The sequence below is a fragment of the Xenopus tropicalis genome, chromosome 4 (genome assembly GCF_000004195.4).
Source record: "Xenopus tropicalis strain Nigerian chromosome 4, UCB_Xtro_10.0, whole genome shotgun sequence".
NCBI lineage: Eukaryota > Metazoa > Chordata > Amphibia > Anura > Pipidae > Xenopus > Xenopus tropicalis.
Window position 1 is genome coordinate 43,907,514 of NC_030680.2, and position 14,669 is coordinate 43,922,182.

The 14,669-nt window shown below is 41.6% G+C and overlaps 1 protein-coding gene across 4 annotated transcripts in view; it reads right to left on the bottom strand.

Annotated features, from left to right (window-relative positions):
* The window catches only part of tent4b (terminal nucleotidyltransferase 4B), a 58,141-nt gene that overhangs the window by 18,021 nt on the left and 25,451 nt on the right, over window positions 1–14,669 (bottom strand). For all 4 annotated transcript variants that reach the window (XM_004913544.4, XM_018093478.2, XM_004913543.4 and 1 more), the window contains exons 6-8: window positions 13,654–13,782; window positions 5,691–5,904; window positions 5,287–5,413 (exon numbers count right to left, since the gene is read on the bottom strand). In XM_004913544.4, coding sequence (XP_004913601.1) covers window positions 5,287–5,413; window positions 5,691–5,904; window positions 13,654–13,782 — 470 coding nt within the window. The remainder of the gene's footprint in view (window positions 1–5,286; window positions 5,414–5,690; window positions 5,905–13,653; window positions 13,783–14,669) is intronic.

Consider the following 14,669-nt stretch of genomic DNA (forward strand, 5'->3'; position numbering starts at 1 on the left):
GGTCTCATAAGGGGTCTGAGGATCTCATCTCGGTACCTAATGGCAGTCTGGCTACCTCTGGCGAGCACATGGGGGGCTGTGGGGCCTTCCAAAGAAATGCCACCCCATACCATTACTGACCCACTGCCAAACCGGTCATGCTGGAGGATGTTGCAGGCAGCAGAACATTTTCCAGCGGCATCTCCAGACTGTCACATGTGCTCAGTGTGAACCTGCTTTCATCTGTGAAGAGCACAGGGTGCCAGTGGCTAATTTGCTAATCTCGGTGTTCTCTGCCAAATATCCTCCACGGTGTTGAGCTGTAAGCACAACCGCCACCTGTGGATGTCGGGCCCCATACCACCCTCATGGAGTCTGTTTCTGACTGTTTGAGCAGACACATGCACATTTGTGGCCCACCAAAGGTCATTTTGCAGGGTTCTGGCAGTACTCCTCCTGTTCCTCCTTGCACAAAGACGGAGATAGCGGTCCTGCTGCTGGGTTGTTGCCCTCCTACGGCCTCCTCCACGTCTCCTGATGTACTGGCCTGTCTCCTGGTAGCGCCTCCATGCTATGGACACTATGCTGAAAGACACAGCAAACCTTCTTGCCACAGGTTGCATTGATGTGCCATCCTGGATGAGCTGCACTACCTGAGCCATTTGTGTGGGTGCATGCCCAGGCGTTGTAGGGAGGTCATACAGGCACATGGCCACACACACTACTGAGCCTCATTTTGACATGTTTTAATGACATTACATCAAAGTTGGATCAGCCTGTAGTGTTTTTTTTCCACTTTAATTCTGAGTGTGACACCAAATCCAGACCTCCATGGATTGATAAATTTGATTTCCATTGATAATTTTTGTGTGATTTTGTTGTCAGCACATTCAACTACGTAAAGGATGAAGTATTTAATAATCATAATAATAATATTTCATTCATTCAGATCTAGGATGTCTTATTTTTGTGTTCCCTTTATTTTTTTTGAGCAGTGTATAACATATATATCAACAATCAACAAAAAGTCCTGTGCGCTTTAGTCACTTTATTGTTAAAAATTGTAGAAAAATACAAAGGCATGGTTTCAGAGCTTCCTGCTCCTTTCTCAAGCCACAATAATTAAAAACCACAGTCATACTTTTAAATCTCAAGTTCACCCTCAGCCCCACCCTCCCACTTCAACACAATAAATTAACCCTTCCTTTACCTTAGCGCTTTCCACAGAACACTAGATATAGTATGGCCAAATATGATTGTTATTTCAACACATTACATATACAAAGAATAAAAGCCCATATTAAAGATACATACAGGTATGGGCCCCTTATCCGGAAACACGATATCCAGAAAGCTCCAAATTACAGAAAGCCTGTCTCCCATAGACTTCATTTTAATTAAATAATTCAGATTTTTAAAATTGATTTCCCTTTTCTCTGTAAAAATAAAACAGTACGTTGTATTTGATCCCAACTAAGATGTAATTAATCCTTACTGGATGCAAAATAATCTAATTGGGTTTAATGTTTTATTGATTTTTTTAGTAGACTTGGCATGAGCAAGACTGCTTATCCGAAATACCCTTGGTCCCCAGCATTCTGGATAACGGGTCCTATACCTGTATTTGTATTCAAACATTAACAGCATATAAAGGCGTACAAATGGCTCTGGTCTACAGTCCAGCTTGTACAAAATGCTTGTTTCCCTTCATCCCCCCACGATCCTTGCCAGGCAAGGAGTTGCAAGACCAAGCACATCGCCATCTTAGTACAGGGAATCAACAAGTGGCCAATCAGAGAAGCGCTTTGGAATATCTGCGTGTAGGAGTCTGACAGCGTCTGTGATATGACAGAAAGGGCGTTACAGGTACATGTGTGCCTGTGTACGCGCGCACGCAATGCGGTTTTAATCTCTGTCAGCTGCACGGATATTCCACAACAGAACCTTTACCTAAGTCTTCCTCATTTTTGCAAAGCAACTATTCCAGGTGCCTTCTGCAGCCTCTACACTTAGAACAAAGCTATTCAGGTAAAGGATTATTGATTTACTAAATGTTACGCTTCCTGTTTCTATGATTCACTGTTTGTGCGTTTATTAAGAAATATTTCTTACTTTTAGCATGAAAGGCTGGGGATTATACCTCTGGGGATTATAACTAGGCATTTAGTAGGAGCTTAATCAGCCGTTTGGCATAGTTGGGGAATGTTGAGGCTCTCTAAAGGACCATATGCACACCCTCATATAAATCTGTACTTTAGCCTAATATATGATGCAGCTTAATAACCAAATAAATCAAAATACTGGTACTTAGAAACTACATGGCACTGTAACTGCAATTGGCTTTCATTCAGGGACAGCTAGATTCATGTGCTGGGAGCACACACAACACGGGTTCATAAGATGTAAGTGCACACTGCACAAATGCGATTGATGGCTTCTCCATAGCTGCATAAGGCCCCTGTGAACCTGCACAAACTGTAAGTCTACCCTGATGCACTCTCACAAATAGAAGTTATTAGACATTAGGCTTATACTCGAGTATATAGGGTATTCTGTCTTAAATGGCTTTCACTGTCTCACCTACATACAGCAGCCCACACGGGCACTTAATGAGATAGACTGCATACTCTAAGACATGTATAATACGGGTATGGGATCCGTTATCCGGAAATCAGATATCCAGAAAGCTCCGAATTTTAAGGTATGAAGATCCCTTATCCGGAATACGCTTGGTCCCGAGCATTCTGGATAAGGGGCCCTATACCTGTACCTGAATACGGGGATGCGTGAAGTACGTAGTTCTCACACACAAATAAATATGAATAACACTCTCACAAATAAATATGTTCTTTCATCCCTCACGCAGACAGTAGTATCCAAAAATGTTAATGATTTAAGATCTACCATATCTCAATTCTTGAAAAAGGTCCTGTTGATGACCAAAACGTTGGACTAATTCAATGTGCAATAAAGTTGTGATTTTTTTTTTTTTATATACGGTGTGCCAGTCGTGAAATAATTTTCTATATATGGATTCCTGTAGTAAACTTATGTGGCTTTAACTCACATAAAGTGTAATAACTATGTTGAATTTGCAGTAGTTGAAATGAGACATATTTGGTAAATGTATCCACATTTTTAACAATTCAACAGTTTTCCATTTTGGATTTAACAGAAAGTGTCTTTTAGCAAAAAATTTTTTCCTGGGGTAAACCTATGAATATTGAAATATGTGTCTCGAAAAAGTATGCAGATTTTTAGAGCAGGACCTATACAGGTCAAAATGAGGCCTTACCAAATTTATGTGTTCATCCCTTGAGCTAATGTCCTTTTTTTATGCAAGACAGCACTTTATTAGCTTTAGTAGCCACGAAATGACACTGCACTGATACTTTGTTATCTACAAAAATCCCCAGATCCTTCTCAGTTAAGAATACTCCCAAAACACTACTATTTGATATAAATGCAAGTTATACACTACTTTCACCAAACTGCAAAGTGGCACAGAACTTTAAGTTTTGCACAATTTATTATCATCAGCAAAAACAGAAATAGTACTTTCAATGCCCACCTATAGGTCATTAAACAACAAATTAAAAAGCAAAGGACCAAACACTGACCTCTAACAACACTGGTCCAATTAGAAAAATGTTTAATTTATTGTGTTGGGTTGAAAACCCCAACATACTGTTCTTCGACTTTGGCTTATTCTTCCGCTTCTTCTTCTTCGCGCCCCCCATTTTCTAAACGCTACTCCTCCTACAGTTTTAGGGGTGCAACACCCAAACTCCCCACACTTCTTCGCCCTATAGTGGAGCAGGTTGCTTGTGCTTTTCTAAGTGATCCTGCCCCCCCGTCTTTTTGTGGCGCCGCTCTGAACACCCCAATTTTTAAATTGACTTTGAAAGGGAAGATTTTCAAACTGCTGCCACACTTGCAGCTTTGAAGCTACACCCCCCAAACTTGAATAACATAATCATGGGGCCAACAACAGCTAATCAAATTTCACCCATTGACTTAAATGGGGAAATTGAAACTGCTGCCATTGTTTTCAGTGGGGAAATTTTAACTGCTGCCATTCCCACATGTTTAATGTCAGGGTTGCCAAACTTTGCACAGTTTGTCACTGGGTGACTATGTTCCAAGTTTAGAAAAGTGGGTGGGGCCAACAACAACCAATCAGATTTCACCTATAGACTTCACATGTTTAAATTTAAACTGCTGCCATTCTTTAAATATTAATACTAAGGTCCCCAAACTTTGCAGAGCTAGTCACCATGTAACTGCAATTCAGAGTTAGAAAAAGTGGGTGGAACCACCAACAGCTGCTTTTACCTATTTACTTTGAATGGGGAAATTCAACCTGCTGCCATTCTCACAGTATTAACACCAGGGTCACTAGGGGACTGCATTTTTAGGTTTTAACAAGTGGGAGGAGCCACCAACAGCAAATCCATTTCTACCCATTAGATTTCATTGGTTTATATTTAAACTGATGCCATTATTTAAGTATTAATTCCAGGGTTGTTACAGTTTCCAGAGTTAGTCACTGGGTATTTGCTGTTCAAAGTTGGAAAAAAAAAGTGGGTGGAGCCACCAACAGCCAATCACATTTCACCTACTTACTTTCAATGGTGAAGTGTAAAATGTCAGTCCCACAATTTTTATGTCCCCAAAATTTGCAAAGTTGGTCACTGGGGGACTGCAGTTCAAAAATAGGAAAAGTGGGTTGGGCCACTAACAGCCAATCAGATTTCATCCATTGAATTTAAATTTAAAATTCTGTTATTCTCACACTATTTATGCCAGGGTGCCCACTGTGTCACTGGGTGACTTTGACTCAAGGTTAGAAAAGCACACCCATCAACTGCCAATCACAATTCACCTTTGACTTTTATTGGTTTAAATTTTAACTGCTGACGTTCTGTAACTATTAATCCTAGGGTCCCTAAACTTTGCAGAGTTAGAAAATGGGGGTGGAGCCACAACCGCCAATCAGATGTCACTCGTTGACTTTCAGTGGGGAAATTTAAGTTGCTGCCATTCAGACACTATTAAAACCAGGGTCCCCAAACTTTGCACAGTGGTTTTTACTATATAACTGTGCTCCAAGGTTAGAGAAAGTGGGCAGAGCCCATTCAGTGACTTCATGTTTTTCAACCCAACATGAAGTTTGTTCTCAAACTTCCCTTTCCAGTTGCCACTTTGTAATCTATCCATCAACCGGTTCTCTATCCCAGTACAAGTGAAAACCTTACTCATACATAGCATATTTTGCTATCAAGCACTTACTACCTTACTACATACCTTTCAGTTTCATTGTTGGGATAAAACTTGGCAATCGGTGACACTGCATGGCTTAAGACAACATATGCATAGTCGAATGCTTGCTTCACCTGCATGGCACCATAAGAACTTCGGCCAACATCATTTCCTTAAAGGAGCACAAACACGAGTTGATAAATTTGCAGGTCATAAATTCCTGAAAAGTAGCTTACTACAAAATCAAGATTTAATTTTTCTAAAATAATGTAATGGATAAGCAGTATATAAAAATCTTTATAAAAGATATCTTGTTTACAGTATTTTGCAAATAAATAAATGTTATAATAACATTTATTTGTTAAGCATTCAGATCCCTTTTACATACATAACAGTCAAGCAGTATATGAAAACAATACAAAATCTATCAATACTTTTTGAACTCATACCAGGCTGCAATGGATCTTCAATGTACAGCATGGATGGTCTATAGCCATCAAGCATATTCTTCTGCACTTCATCTTTGGCTACATATGATCCCCCTTCTTTTATCCGAATTCCAGTTTTCACATAATTGAAATGCCTTCCATAAAGCTCAAAGAACTCTATAAGCAGAACACCGTAATTGGCATCTAGACTGCAGGCATCTTCTCTTGGGTGCAACTGTAAGGCATACAATACAATTAAAATTTTAGATGTTTCCTTTTTTTGGTTTATCAATCTAAGTTACTATGTATTGTAGGAAAATTCCGTTTCCACTAACATTATCCACAAAAACTCAACTTGTTATATGATGGGATTACTCTAATAAGAAAAAAAAATATAAATAAGTGTTTGTCTGTAACCAGTGTCCAATAATCAACAATTTAAAGGAGAAGGAAAGTTTAAGTCACTTGGGGGTGCCAAAATATTAGGCACCCCCAAGTGACTTTAATTGCTTACCTTGTACCCCGGGCTGGTGCCCGTTAGGAGAAAACTGCACCAGCCCAGGGTACCTGCAGCGAACGCTTTATTCTTCCGCTTTTCTTCTGTGGTGAAATCCCTGGTCCGGCGTATGTGCATTAGAGTGAAAATCCGACTTTCTTGTTAAAGTTCAGCTTTTCACTCTAATGCGCCAGCGTGGAAGGAAGCGCTCGCAGCTACCCTGGGCGGGTGCTGTTCTCTCTTAACAGGGGCACCAGCCCAGGGTACAAGGTAAGTGATTAAAGTCACTTGGGGGTGCCTAACATTTTGGCACCCCCAAGTGACTTAGGCTTTCCTTCTCCTTTAAGTGCTATGGACTGTTCTCTGGATAAAAAGCTCTTAGAATAGGTAAAATCTACATTTTGTGACGCTGCCTGCCTTGCCAAGTAAGTGTCACACACTCACTACTATATACACGCTTTTTAACAAATATATATACTTCAGGAAATCGTCGAAAAAGACTTGCGAAATCGCGCCGCCGCGTCTGCCATCCCGCCGGCGACTTACATGTTCGCCGGTGGGATGGCAGGGGTAGGCAACTCGGGGAGATTAGTCGCCTGCGAACAGGGAGTTTTGCCGCGGGCGACTAATCTCCCCGTGTGCCAGAACCCTTATAAACACCAAGTAAATACAGAATTTGCATAGGAATGGAAAGGTCAACCATATCAAACGCAGACAATGGGTCAAAGATTAGAATGGAAAAGTGACCTTTGGTTTTGGTACAATGTAGTCTTAGGGCTCTGGCACACGGGGAGATTAGTCGCCCGCGACAAAACTCCCTGTTCGCGGGCAACTAATCTCCCCAAGTTGCCATGAGCCGCCATCCCACCGGCGAACATGTAAGTCGCCGGCGGGATGGCACACGCGGGCGGCGTGATTTCCCAAAATCGAGCCGCCGCGAGTTTTTTTCGGCGATTTTGGGAACGGGGAGAGATTGGTCGCCCGCGAACGGGGAGAGATTAGTCGCCCGCGAACGGGGAGAGATTAGTCGCCCGCGAACGGGGAGAGATTAGTCGCCCGCGAACGGGGAGAGATTAGTCGCCCGCGAACGGGAGATTAGTCGCCCGCGAACGGGAGATTAGTCGCCCGCGAACGGGGAGAGATTAGTCGCCCGCGAACGGGGAGAGATTAGTCGCCCGCGAACGGGGAGAGATTAGTCGCCCGCGAACAGGGAGAGATTAGTCGCCCGCGAACGGGGAGAGATTAGTCACGGGCGACAGGTTCCTGTTTGATGGAAGCCAATGTGACATTGTAACCAAGAGACTGTTCCTTCTTCATTAAGGGCTCTGGCACACAGGGAGATTAGTCGCCTGCTATTGCATACGCGGCGGAGCGATTTCAGTGAGATCGTGGAAGTTTCCTCTCAAGGTAACATTTTCGACGGTGGGGTGGCATTTCGGATGGCATTTCGAGTGCCAGAGCCCTTAATGAACAGTCTCTTGGTTACAATGTCACATTGGCTTCCATCAAACAGGAACCTGCCAATGCTTGTGTAAAATGGCTATAGTCCATGAGCTCAAGAGTTTTTCTTGTGGTGCATGCCCTTTCTCAAGAGCCTTTGGAATGAAGGATATCAGCTTACACACAGTGAGGAACATAAGTATTTGAACACCCTGCGATTTTGCAAGTTCTCTCACTTAGAAATCATGGAGGGGTCTGAAATTCACATTGTAGGTGCATTCCCACTGTGAGAGACAGCATTTAAAAATAAAATTCAGGAAATCACATTGTATGGTTTTTAAAGGATTTATTTGTATTGTACTGTTGCACATAAGTATTTGAACACCTGGCAATCAGCAAGAATTCTGGCTCTCAAAGACCTGTTACTCTGCCTTTAAATAGTCCACCTCTACTCTACTCAATCAGTCTGAGCTCTTTAAAGACACCTGTCCACCCCACAGTCAGTCAGACTCCAACTACTACCATGGGCAAGACCAAAGAGCTGTCAAAAGACACCAGAGACAATTGTGGACCTCCACAAGGCTGGAAAGGGCTACGGGGCTATTGCCAAGCAGCTTGGTGAAAATAGATCATCTGCTGGAGCAATTGTTAGAAAATGGAAGAGGCTAAAGACGACTGTCAGTCTCCCTAGGACTGGGGCTTCATGCAAGATATCACCTCGTTGGGTATCACCGATTATAAAGAAGGTCAGGAATCAGCCCAGAACTACAAAGGAGAAGCTGGTCAATGACATGAAGAGAGCTGGGACCATAGTTTAAAAGGTCGCTGTCGGTAGAACGGTACGCCGTCATGGTTTCAAATCATGCATTGCACGGAAGGTTCCCCTGCTCAAGTCATTACATGGCCCATCTGAGTTTGCCAATGACCATATGGATGATCCAGAGAAGGCATGGGAGAAAGTCATGTGGTCAGATGAGACTAATGTAGAACTTTTTGGTCTAAACTTCACTCGCCGTATTTGGAGGAAAAATAAAGGATGAGTTGCATCCCAAGAACACCATCCCTACTGTGAAGCATGGGGGTGGTAACATCATGCTTTGGGGGTGCTTTTCTGTGAAGGGGACAGGACGACTGCACTGTATTAAGTAGAGGATGAATGAGGCCATGTATTGTGAGATTTTGAGCAACAACCTTCTTTCCTCAGTCAGAGCATTGAACATGGGTCGTGGCTGGGTATTCCAACATGACAATGACCAGAAGCACACAGCCAGGATAACCAAGGAGTAGTTCCGTAAGAGGCATATCAAGGTTCTGGAGTGGCCTAGCCAGTCTCCAGACCTAAATCCAATAGAAAATCTTTGGAGGGAGCTGAAACCCTGTGTTGCTCAGCGACAGCCCCAAAATCTGACAGATATAGAGATCTGTGTGCGAGTGGGCCAAAATCCCTGTTGCAGTGTGTGCAAACCTGGTCAAGAACTACAGGAAACGTTTGACCTCTGTAATTGCAAACAAAGGCTTCTGTACCAAATATTAACACTGATTTTCTCAGGTGTTTAAATACTTATGTGCAGCAGTGCAATACAAATACATTTTTTAAAAATCGTAGAATGTGATTTCCTGAATTTTTTTTTTTTTTTTAAATTCTGTCTCTCCCAGTGGGAATGCACCTAAAATGTGAATTTCAGACCCCTCCATGATTTCCAAGTGGGAGAGCTCGCAGGGTGTTCAAATACTTGTGTTCCTCACTGTATTTTCCATTATCTTATTAATTAAAAGTTGGTCTCATCATAAATTTATCTTGAAAGGCTGTTGTATGAGATTGTTATGGTCCCATTTTCTCTAGAGGTTCAAAAGGAGGTTCTGTCAAAACATTCAGAACAAAAAGGTAAACTCCAGGGTGTAAGAATGTTCCAAGGGAATGGTCTTATCCATATCAAAGGATCCATTGCCCAGTTTTTTCCCCGTTGTGGCTGAGATAGCAATTCTATCAGCAATGATGCTGAGGCCACCAAGTGAAATTCCTTTTGCTCAGAGCAAATTCAGCAAATTTGACCCAGACTTTGTAATTGCTTTGATTTAAGAGTTTTTTCTTGAATTCAAAAGCAACTCTACTATTTCATCCTGCAGAATTAGTTCTTAGTTTCCGCCTCTTAACTTGGTGCTAAAGAGAACCTTGAATTAGCCAACCTGTATAGTTTGGAATCACTGGATCTTCCAGGGCTATTCAGAGGAGAAAACCAGGGCATTCTTGGTCAAAAATGAAATTATTGCAGTCACATCTGCTTTGTCGTATTCCATTTATTTAACACATAAATTAAGCCTACTGACATTTGCTGTTACATTTACTGCCTTCATTTGGAATACAACCTCATCTTGAGTCCACTCTCTTAAAGCTATGGTTCCTGACCCTGATAATTCACTTTTACATTCTCTTTTCCTAAAAGGTGGATCACTGCAAGGCTTTCTAACACATTTTTGCCCACTGAAGAATTGGAGAAACCAAGACTTCTAGTGCCCTCATATTTTTGTATGTGCATATGTCCGAAGGATAAAATGTTTTTTAAATTACTCTAAAATCTATATGTTTGATGGAATTCCCTCTGCGTGACACTTTTCTTAAATGGAGGAATCTCCTAGGTGGGCACCCTGAAGCATCAGTCAAGTTTGGATTTTGAGGTGCTCTCCTTCACATCTTGAGAAAACGAGATCTCCCTTAGCAGGGTAAATGTGAATATTTAACTTTCATATATAGTTACACAGTTAAGTTGGCATGAAAAACCTCCAAAGTCCATCAAGTTCAACCATTCCAAGCAAACCCCACACACACAGACCCATACTGACCTATCTATACGCTCACATACATATATATACCAACATCAATACTAATTGTTGATTTGGATCACAATAGCCTTGTTCAAGAAATCATCCAAGGCATTCATAAAAGCATTCCCATCAACCAACTGACCCCTTGTGACAAGAATCCCACCCATTCTTGCTTCATGTTTTTACTATTTACATATTTAAAAGAATATACTGACCTGTATACTTGCTTAGCAATGTTTTAAAGATAATACATTTTCCTTCTGTGTTTAATCATGTGAAAGGCCTTTCCCCAGTTGATACATTTCAGAGATTCCCTTGTACTGGCTAAGTTTGCACATCTAAAGTTTAGTGTTTTAGTTAATACCTCAAAGGCTGTGACAGACTCGCGGCAACTAATCTCCCGAAATGCCATCCCGCCGGCTAGAATGTAAATCACCGGTGGGATGGCATACGCAGCACCGCGTTTGCCTTGAGAGGAAACTTCTGTGACGTTGCGGCGCCGCATATCCCATCCCACAGCGATTTACATTCTAGCCGGTGGGATGGCATTTCGGGGAGATTAGTTGCCGCGAGTCTGTCACAGCCTTTGAGGTAGTAACTAAAACACTAAACTTTAGATGTGCAAACTTTGCCAGTACAAGGGAATCTCTTGAATGTATCAACTGGGGAAAGTTGATACATAATCTCATGTTATGATCACTTGCTTAAATGCTCATTGTCAGGGAGACGCCACTGCGAGAGACACGCCTGACACCGGGACGGGGTACAAGGGGGTTACACACAGTCACCTTTCACCCAGGTTAGACTAACATCAAGCACCCCCAAATACACCTCTGCCCCAAATAACTATTCGCTGCCACCATCTATCATTAACAGGCGATAGAAACCCAATTACTGAAATATATAGCACACAAACTTTCTTACTGCTGTGAGGTATAGTTCTACTACTTCCACACACACACCAACAGCCACGGTTAATTTGCATATACACTGTCCTACTGACAGTCCACTAACTAATAGCATACACACCACCAAACAATTAGTACACTTCTAGGCCTGAGCAGTCATACAAGGCACATGGGAATTGATATAGAGCCGAACGACATAACTTATTAAATTTTATATTTAATATTACCAGGGTAAACAGTGCAGTTTCAAAAAGATGTTACAAAAGAGAAACATACATGCAAAACAGTCAATAAAATAAATGGGCATAAAAACACAGAGAAATCCTAAGTACGTTACCGAATATCCTGTGCCCTCTGAGGCAAGAGGTTGAAAGTCCTGAGCCCATCCCCCAACATTATATGCATAAGTTGCGGCCTCCAGAATGAGCTAAAGAATACTTGGGCATGCGTGCTTTTATTCTCCACTGGGCCCCTCCCTCATTACCGTATGCATGAGGAGGGAGTGCCCAGGAACTGGTCACATGGCCCCTTTGGGTGGTCCCCACCCACCTCTTTCGAGAGCTGTACTTCTCATGCCAGTTTCTTTTCATATAATATTGGTACTTGCCAGTACTCAATATTATTATGAAAGTAGGGAATTGTTTTAACCTATATATGGGCGATCAAAATGATACCAAACATGAGGGGGGTCTCATGTCCCAGTCCCCCAGAACCCATTCCTGCTCAGAGAGGGGTATAGGCTGCCCCTGTTTCGTATCATTGTGAAGCCTGCGGCTTCCTCATAAATCCTATGTGATTTATGAGGATGTGGACCCTAAAGCAGCGGAGATATGGATCCATTTCTATAATCCATATTTTCTGATAGCTGCACCCCCCTGCTGTTCTTGGGTCCACACTTTGCCTCTCTTTGATCAACAGATCAAAGACCCCAGCTTCCTGCCCCAGCGGGCTGGTCCCGCATTGTCTGATGAAGTTGTTTATGTTGTCACCTTCCACAGTCCTGGTTGTGTCTTTAGGGGATATTTGTGAATTACCCCCTACTGGGAAGGGTTTCCCTCCAATGTGGATTTTAACCAGACTGAAATTGAAAATTTAAAATCTATGGAGCCTTACTGCTCCAACATGACACTCACCCAAGCAATTGAATTATTAGTTAAAACCAAGTCCACAAGAGAATCATTCCTAGCAGGTTCTTGGACTGCCTGAAATTAAAAGTTGTCAATTTGAATATTTACAAACCTGCTAGATTTTTCTGAATTGGCCATCCCATTAGTCCAATCAATTTCTGGATAATTGAAGTCCCTCATAATAACTTAACCTAGTTGTGAGGCATCCTCCATTCGTAATAGTTTCATTAGCAAAAATGCTTAAAGAGGTCTACACCTGGCCCATCTGGATCATAAATAACATTAATCTATGAATTTTTAGGCACTGATGACACTACCTACCTTTCATAAAATCTGAAATTGCTTGAATCACTTTCATTTGTTTGTCTGCCAATATATATTTACTTGATTTAAGTCTGTCTGGATCATAGCCCTTAGGGCTCTGGCACACGGGGAGATTAGTCGCCTGCAACAAATCTCCTGTGTCTCGGGCGACTGATCTCCCCGAAATGCCATCCCACCAGTGAAAATTTAAATCGCCGGTGGGATGGCATACGCGGCGGCGCGATTTCAGTGAAATCGCGTAAGTTTTGTCTCGAGGCAACTTGCGCGATTTTACTGAAATCGCGCCGCCGCGTATGCCATCCCAACGGCAATTTACATTTTCGCCGGTGGGATGGCAATCCGGGGAGATTAGTCGCCCGCGACCAGGGAGTTTTGTCGCGGGCAACTAATCTCCGCGGTGCCAGAGCCCTTAAGGAGTTTTTGTTGATGACAGATTGCTTTTTTCCTCTGTTTATAATTTCTTCATGAGTCTGGAGGACACTGATAACCTTGTTTGCCTCTTCCTCTGTTTTTGTTGTGATCAGGATGTTGTGTAAGTAGTGATTGCAATCCTTTCATTACTTAGTCTCCAAAGGTGACTGTCATTGCAAAACTGAGAAATACTGAATGGAAGGTATGAATTTAATATGTACTTGTCCTACTGCAAACTTTAGAAACTTTTTGTGACTGCAAGATTGGGACATGAAATTAGGCATCCTTTAAGTCTATGTGTAACTGATATAAGAGGTAAAGAGGGCACTGCCCAAAAGAACTTGTCTTCGGCTGGTGGGATATAAATGAGGTTTTGTATTAAGCCATATTAAATATTTTTTATTTTACTTAAAATGCCCCTAAATAGTTATTTAAAATTATAATAGCCACCTCACCTGCAGAAAGCTGACAGCCATTAAAAAAAGACTGTAGGAGCCAATGCCGCCAGTAAACACTTCATTAAGATCCCTCTGTAACAGGAATTGCTTTAAAACCAACACAAGGTATGGAAGAACTGGATACTTCTAAAAATGTGAAAAAAATACAAAAAATTCTTATTTAAAATGATCAAATTAGCATAATTTACATACATGTGAAATAAAGCTTTTTGCTTCCAAAATTGAGACAATATAAGTGACTTAGTACTCATTTATGAGCTAGGATTTGCCATTCTCTAGTAGCCAGACACTGACAGTAATGGTAACCACACTGGAGACCACAGTCTGAATCTGCTGATGGGTTAAAAACAATATATGTGTAAGATGGGGTTGTTGGGGATTACTGTTCATTTTAATAAGAATATAAGTGCTATGTGTTAATAATGTTGTAGGTTGGGAGAAAGGAAAAAGGTAGAGGAAGTTAGGAGGAGGAGCAATAGTCTGAGAGGTAGGGAAAGAAGCAGAGAAGGGGACAGTGTAGGAGAAATTCAGCTGTAAAATTTGTAACAGTGCAAAAGTTTAGTTGTAGTTATTGCTGCCACATGCAGATTTTGGATATTTTTTTTTTCAATAAATAAATGACCAAATATAATTTTTGATTTATTTGTTTCACTGGGTTTTCTACTTTTAGGACAGATGATGTTTTAGGTCACATTGCTATAAAAATATAGAAAATTTTAAAAGGTTCACAAACTTTTAAGCACTAATTTGCAGCGCTGGGATTTTCTAACTTCCAAAGGCAGCAGCTACAGCTTATCTTTTTTTCTCAAAATGTAAATCATGACAGAGCTACACAGGAATTGGACAGGTTGAAAAATGAACTCTGAACCTCCCTCCTGCCTATACAAAGCCCATGTGGTTGTACTACTACTTACACAATGAAAAAAAAAACCAAAAAGCTGCAGAAAGTTAGAAAATGGCTGTGCTGCAAGTTATGCCTGAATTAGAGACTGAATTAAAATAAGAAAAGGGAG